The sequence below is a fragment of the Ovis aries genome, chromosome 6 (genome assembly GCF_016772045.2).
Source record: "Ovis aries strain OAR_USU_Benz2616 breed Rambouillet chromosome 6, ARS-UI_Ramb_v3.0, whole genome shotgun sequence".
Classification (NCBI taxonomy): Eukaryota; Metazoa; Chordata; class Mammalia; order Artiodactyla; family Bovidae; genus Ovis; species Ovis aries.
This window is the reverse complement of record NC_056059.1, coordinates 25186474-25193897: the sequence shown is the minus strand read 5'-3', so window position 1 is coordinate 25193897 and position 7424 is coordinate 25186474. Positions and strand designations below refer to the sequence as shown.

The following is a 7424-nucleotide window of genomic DNA, read 5'->3' as shown; positions in this document are numbered from 1 at the left end:
TCCTGTGTGTGAGACAGAAGCAGGGGTGATGGGATGCATCCCCTACAAACCAGAGGCAAACAGCATTAAGAAAAATGATGATTTGGCCTCCTGAGGAGAGTCAGAGTTAATACTCAATCTCAGTTGGAGTACTTTCATCTTTATTTCCTTTGACAGTAACTGCGTGTTGCGTGAGGCAGTGTGGGTGTCCTCAGGGGTGGCTACCTAACTTTGCATGTTTCCTGACTGACACAACACTCCTGCCACTGCCTAGGGGCCGGGGTGGTGAGTGTCAGTGGGAGGAGTAACCAAGTTTCACTTCCTTGCTGGTTGGAGACTTGCAGCCACAGCCGGCTTGGGTCTCACCAAGGAGGGGAGACTGTGAGGAACAGCAGAGCCGTCCCTCTCTGCCGCTTACCCAGAGCACCTTGGCAGGGGCTTTGTGGACGTGAGGGGCGTGAATGGGCAGAGCAGACTATCTAGAAGGGAAGATGAGCACCCAGGATCCTTCAGATCTGTGGAGCAGGTCAGATGGAGAAGCGGAGCTGCTCCAGGACTTGGGGTAAGAGGGCAGGTCCCCTTCTCCAGGAGGTTCTTGGGGGAACCTTAACTCACGGCTCTGACCTGAATGCTCAGCTTGACGAGTGATTACCTTAGTACTGTCTCTCTCTGCCTGCCAATCTTCCATTCTTGTTACTCAAAGGACAGTAGATACTCATCTCTGTGTGGGGCCAATTCCACTGTGAAAGCATGTATCATCTTTGCAGATCTAAAAATAAGGAGGTGGAGAAAATGGGACAAAAATAAAATATTGGAAATTCTTTGAGATTACAGACAGAATTGGGCTGTGGTCACTGATGTTGCTGGGTTTCCTTGTTGTTATTGATCTGGTTTATAAATAAATGTGCTGTTTAAGAGTTCTGAGCTCCAAGCTGTGAAATAAACAGAAAGCCTAGACCCTGCCATAAGGGAGAGGGACTTTTTCAAAAGAGAAAGAATGAGGAAGTGTGTGCAGCCGTGTCCCATATGTGTTTCTTTCTCCCGACACTACACTTGTGACCTCTTGTATGCATGCATGTCTGGAAGGACAACTTTGACTCTTTCAAATACTAACAAGTCAGGAAGGGGATAAACTTTCTGCTTCAAACAGGCTGTACATTTAGGTAGGTGAAATCATCGTAGTCCTGTCTTTAGAAAGGGACCAGACGAGACAGTTCCTCAGGATACTTAATAAAAGAAGCAAGTATTGCGCAAGAGAAGGGCAGGGGATTTCCTAGAGAAACTGCTCCTTTCCCCGGATGCACCAGGAATAGACTGGCAAGGCTGGTTTTGACACCTGTGATTCCAGAGAGGCAAGCCTTGCACCTGCTGTCCTACTAAACAGCTCTGATCTTCACAAACACCCAAGGACAGAGGACCTTCACTCATCTCCGTCTTACAAAGGAAGGAAACAAGCACCAAAGGGACTGAGTAAGTTCCAACAGTCACCAATCAATTACGAGTCAGGTTTCCAATCTGCCAGGTCTGTGTTCTTAATCAGAGAAAAACTGGGGATGAACTCTCTCTCCTTGAAGACCGCAGAGATTGTATCTTTTGGAGTTGTTTTACTATAAGAGTTCTCAACGAGTCCTGTCTATATTAATAGATTTTAAACTTGAGGTCTCAGAATTGAACTCTACCTTCATAAGGTAAATCAGACATAACAGCCAGATTTTTCAGTAAAGGAAACTCCCCTTATGGGGAGTGGAGTCAGAGCTCCAGGACACTTCTAGCCTCCTGGACCAAATCCCCAAACAGCAGAGGTCAAATGCCCCCTGAGCATCCAAAACAGTCATCACAGAGCCGAGGCATGAAAGTGGGAAGCTGGGCTCTCACTTAGATCTTTATTAACTTATTAAACTATCATTCTTTATGCGATGGGTTATCTAGATTCCCAGCCCACAATTGGTAGGAAGCCCCAAAGGAGGAAAAACAAAGGAAATACTCAGCTCTGCTCCCTTAATTCAACAATCCTTGAACCGAGGCTCTGTGATTGAGTACCCTTGGCACTCACTTCAGTGACAGAGATGAGCTAATGCTGTGTCTTCTCCCCCCCTTAGTGCTCATATCAAGAAATGACTACAGGTAAAACCCACCAGGAAACAGGTGTCTTTCCTCTACATGTGGAGATGGACATCCACTGTAACGCCCAGTTACCCCCAAAAGGTGCTTTTATGTCCAGACCTCTCTATTTCAGGAGGCCTGGAAATGTCTTTAACATGCGAGGATGGTTTCTGCAACAACAGGCCAGCTACAGTTGTCTAGGGAAATTGCTCTACAGTTGTGTTTCTTAACCTTGGCCATGAACTAGTATAACCTAAGGAGTTTAAAAAAATTCCCTGTGCAGGCCACCCACCAGACAAATGACATCAGTGTCTTGGGAGGTGAGCATTTTCTTTGTAAAGTTTCCAAGTGATTCCAGAGGGAGACTGAAGCTGAGAATCCCTGCACAGAACAGAAATCCGTCAGAATCACTGAGTCAATGTGGCCTTGTTTTTCATTTGTTGAGTACATACATGAGGAATCTTAAAGCCATGAATAAATAGATACTGATATTTCATTTGTGGGTTTGGGAGCATTTTGTTTACCAGTTTTTTACAGATATATTTAATACATCATAGAATTCACTCATTTCTAGTGTACAGTTCAATAATTTGTAGTGGCTTTAAAGAGTGCTACAACCATCACCATAAACCAATTTTATAACATTTTCATCATCCTGATAAGAAACCAAAAGAGCATTTTTTTTTTTTAATACTCAGTGTTGGGTTAGTATATCACCTGGCTGGTGGATGGCCCTGTTTCCCAGGTATAAATACTCTGACCATGGGCATTTTCAAGCTGCCAAAGGTTTAACAACAAGCTTACAAAGTCCCTGACAATTTAATAATGGACTTGAGCTCTTGTCCCTCTAGGACAATCCTGATACACTTCTCGTCGGTCATAGGATCTGAGAATACTTGAAAATGACTTCTTGTCTCTGGCAGAATTCTGAATAAAGTGAAACTTCTTCTTTGAACCTATAAGCTACTGGTTAGGTAGAATCTACCCCCAAACAGAATGTGGAGGCTCAATGATGTCTGACTCTTTGCAACTCCATGGACTGTAGCCCACCAGACTCTTCTGTCCTTGGAATTTTCCAGGCAAGAATACTGGAACAGGTTGCCATATATTATTCCAAACGATCTTCATGACTCAAGGATCAATCTAACCTGTGTCTCTTGCATCACCTACATTGGCAGGCAGATTCTTTACGACTGTGCCACCTCGGAATCCAGCTACTCCTACACTTCTAATTAATTCAGTTTTTCAAATGTTCCCTAAAAACAAAATGATTTAATGCAGTTGGTAGATAAAAAGGGGCTGATTTTATTGCCTTCATTTTAAAGTTGTTTTTAAAAGGATAATTTGAATAGTTAGATAGATTCTTAATGTTTGTATTTTTGATAGAGACAAACAGATAAGGTGATGGTTAAATGGAAGATATGTTATGCATTTTTGTTCTTCGGTCCCTATTTTCCTCCGGGCTCTGGAATCTGTCAGCTCTGTAAATTAGACCCTGAATTGCAGCAGCTCCTTCCCCTGCCTTTCTAGGACACACATGACTTGCACAGAAGATGCGTTTATTCTCTCTAAAGTACCTAAATTAAGCAACTTGGATGCATTTCTGTGTCTCATTTGTCCGAGTGTCAGCCTAAAAACATTTTTTTCTTCACCCTAAACATATTCACGCAGCCAGAAGCAAAGGGGAAATAACACAATCTGCAATGGTTGCTCAGCTTCACTTACACACCGGCTGAATGGGGGTGGGGGGAGGTGGGAAGGGAGGGGCAAGGGCCGTGGAGGATCCGTGTGAAGGAGAAGGTGGGCAGGGAACAGAGGTCAGGCTGTGTGAGGCTTTCAAAATCAAGTGATGGGGAAAGGAAACAATGACGATTTGAGACACCACCTAAGGAACAAACTAGGCTAGAATGCTAATCAATGTAGTGTTGTCCAACTCTCGGGACCCCACTGACTGTAGGCCCGCCAGGCGCCTCTGTCTGTGGAATTTTCTAGGCAAGAATACCGGAGTGAGTGTTCCCTTCTCCAGGGGATCGTCCCCATTGAAGGGCTTCCCTGGTGGCTCAGACGGTAAAGAATCTGCCTTCAATGCCTGAAACCCAGGATCGATCCCTGGGTCGGGAAGATTCCCTGGAGAAGGGAATGGCAGCCCAATCCAATATTCTTGCCTGGAGAATTCCAAGGACAGAGGAGGAGCCTGGTGTGCTACAGTCCATGGGGTTGAAATGAGTCAGACCAACAAAGCGATTAATAGTTTCACTTTCATTTTAACTATTTAAAATTCCCGCAATTCTTTTATTATAACAAAAGTTCCTACAAAACAGTGTAGGAATGGTGTAGGTTTGTAGTTTGTTTAAAGATGCTCCCTTGCAAAGGGTATAACTACAGACACAAAATAAAAATATTTTAGGATATTTTAAAACTAAATATTCATGGGGACTTCCCTGGTGGTCCAGAGATTACAAGAGACGTGGGTTTAATCCCTGGTTGCAGTACTAAGATACCACATGCTGTGGGGCCAAAATGCAAAAAGAATAGAAAAAAATTATTCAAATTATCTAGTCATACATATTCCTTCAAGTGAGAAATATAGTAAATATTCCTTTAAAAAATATTCTTTTGTTATATATATACTTTCCCAAGTATCAAATTTGATAAGAAAGTATCTGTGTTTGGCTGTGTTGGTCAAAGTCAAGAAAGTAGATTCTAAGCTCTGGATATTAAAATAAATTCATTAAAAGTCTCTCACTTCTCACCTCTAAGAGAAGATTAGACCAGATGAAGGCTCAGCAAACATTTTTGTCAAAACCCAGGTTATAAATATTTCAGACTTTGCAGGCTTTATGACTTATGCTTCAGCTACTTACATCTGCCCTTGTGGGGTAAAAACAGCCATAGATAACACAAAAATAAATGACTATGATGGTGTGCAAACACAATGTTATTTAAGGACCTACCCTAAAATTTGAATTTCATATAATTTTCATGAATCACAAAATATTCTTTTTTTTCCCTCTAACTGTTTAAGTATAAAACTCCACTTGGCTCACAGTCAAAACAAAAACTTGTACCTTGGCAGGAATTGGCCCTCAGATGATGACTTGCTGACCTAGGGAATGAGTAATAACAACTAAAGCAAGTTCTCACGGCAAGGGCAAGGCAGGCATTTTGCATATACTCACTCTGGTCTTTGAATGATACTGATGCTCCAGCTCTATATCCAAGGAGACTCATCAGCAGAGCAATCAGACTGCCTAGAGAATCTGGGTCCCCAGTCCATGCTTATCCCATGGAACCAGGTTGTTCTCCTGTTCTGAGTCATGTGCCAGCCCCAGGCCATTCACATCATTTGACCTTCCCAATAGCACCGTGTGACTATGCTCATTTCATAAATTCAGGAGGTGACTTCAAGTCAGTCAAGTGAACTGTCTCTAGGTCACAGACCTCGATGCTGGTGCCCTGACAGTGCCTAGGAACTTGCTCCAAAGCTGCTACTCCTTCCACGAGATGAAAGAAGGCAAATGTTCTAAGAATGGCAATTAGTCATTGCTGGACGCTCACCATATACCAGGCGTTATTTTAAGCCCTTTGCTTGTGTGACTTATTAAATTCACACATCACTGTGTATAGATACTACCACTTATATCATTCTTGTTTGCAAATGGAGAAATGAAGGACAGAGCTTTTATTATCACATGCCCAGGTTTACAGGCTCACTAAACTTTGAATCCGGGAGTTTGGCTCCAGAGCACACATTTTTCTCCACTAATATGACTTCCTAATTTCTGTCAAACTTCTCTCTTCTTATTATACCTGCACTATTAGTGCTGGTGAGAACTGAGAGAAAAAAAGTTCTGTGATGACTATCACCAAAATGTTTTTTTTTTTTTTAACTAAAAGACATTATTCTTTCACATTCTTCATACAATAAATATGCACACAAAGCCAGATCAATACCCTAATTCATCAGAACTTTTAAAAATTGAGGGCAGATTCCTTTCTTCTAGGCTAGACAAATTGAGTAAGCTAAGAGAAACATGGTAGAGTCAAAGCTTTAAAGGAACCTGTTTACTTGATACCAAGTAGAGCAATGAAGCTTGTTCCTCTTCTAGCACAATTCTGTAATCTTGGACTCTGAACATGAGGGTGATTCTCTTGTGGCTGAGCAAGAGTATGTAACTTGCAGTGCACAGTTCGATCTCCGCTTGAAGCAATTGAATTTCCTCTTTGCTTGTTGTGTTTCTGTTCCTCTATGGGTAACGGTGACTTCCTCCCACTTACATGTGGAAGTCTGGCCACACAGGTTCTCCACACTGGGTGAGGTCACTTTGTTTCATTCATTCTCCCTTCTATTCCTTCATAGATCCGTCTGTTGAATGACGACATTAAGCAAGGCAGTTGTGGGAGATGCTAGCAGTAAGCAGTGGCTATCCCCTGGAGGAGTTTACAGTGCAGAGGACAGGGCATGCCGGTGTGGGTGGAGTTAGAAGGCAGGGTAGAGGGGCAGGGGTCATCACTGCATCTACACAAGGCTCACGGCAGATGGCCAGAAGCAAGGAGATCCATAGAATTTCTGTCAGTTGAAGGGAGCGAGAGAGACATTTTCTAAAGAGAAAATGGCATGAATAACACAGTAGAAGGGGGAAAGCATGTGGATATTCAGAAAATGAAAACCATCCACATGGACTTGGACCCTCCCAGCCCCTGGGAGGGTCATTACTCAGCCTTCAGCCTGACTCTGGTCTTCACCTCTGAGAGACCCCACCTTCGCTATGTTCTTTGAGAACGTTTCCACCTGGCTGTCCTCTTCTGGTTTCTAGTTTCTTACCACCCCCCTTTTTTTTTTCAAACCTGGGTTAATTTCTTGTTCCCACCAACTCCCTCCCACAACTGTCCCATCAGCTAGGATAAATTCCTGGTCTGAGCCCACACACTCCGGCTCCTGCTCCTTGATGTGGGCCCGTATCTGAACCCCACCGCAGCTGGGTAGCTGAGTCTTAGCTGTTGCCTGGTCATCTCCAGGTTCCTTGTAGCCCTGTGCTCCCAACTCCCTGCCCACTAGTGTCTGCTCCCATTCTGCCTTATTTAAAAATCTTTAAAGTTTAAAAAGCATAAAGGCAAGAGTTCAATTTGTTTTGAGAAAAATATAGCTATGTCAGACAAGGTTGCTTTTTGGAGGCATGTGCTGAATTACTTAAGATTAAAGTGCTGTGATATCTGTAATTTACTTTTAAATGTTCACTCAAAAACATAGGAAGAAAATATGGCAAAAAGTTAAAAATGATTTTACCTAAAATATGAATATTATTTAAATATGTGGGTATTATTTATACTATTTTTCTACT

The 7424-nt window shown here is 42.8% G+C and overlaps 1 protein-coding gene across 6 annotated transcripts in view; it reads left to right on the top strand.

The window, feature by feature from the left end:
* Positions 1 to 346: 346 nt before the first annotated feature.
* DAPP1 (dual adaptor of phosphotyrosine and 3-phosphoinositides 1) overlaps positions 347 to 7424 on the top strand; it is a 59676-nt gene continuing 52598 nt past the window's right edge. For all 6 annotated transcript variants that reach the window (XM_060416852.1, XM_012179624.5, XM_060416853.1 and 3 more), the window contains exon 1: positions 347 to 541. In XM_060416852.1, coding sequence (XP_060272835.1) covers positions 441 to 541 — 101 coding nt within the window. In that variant the 5' untranslated portion in view covers positions 347 to 440. The remainder of the gene's footprint in view (positions 542 to 7424) is intronic.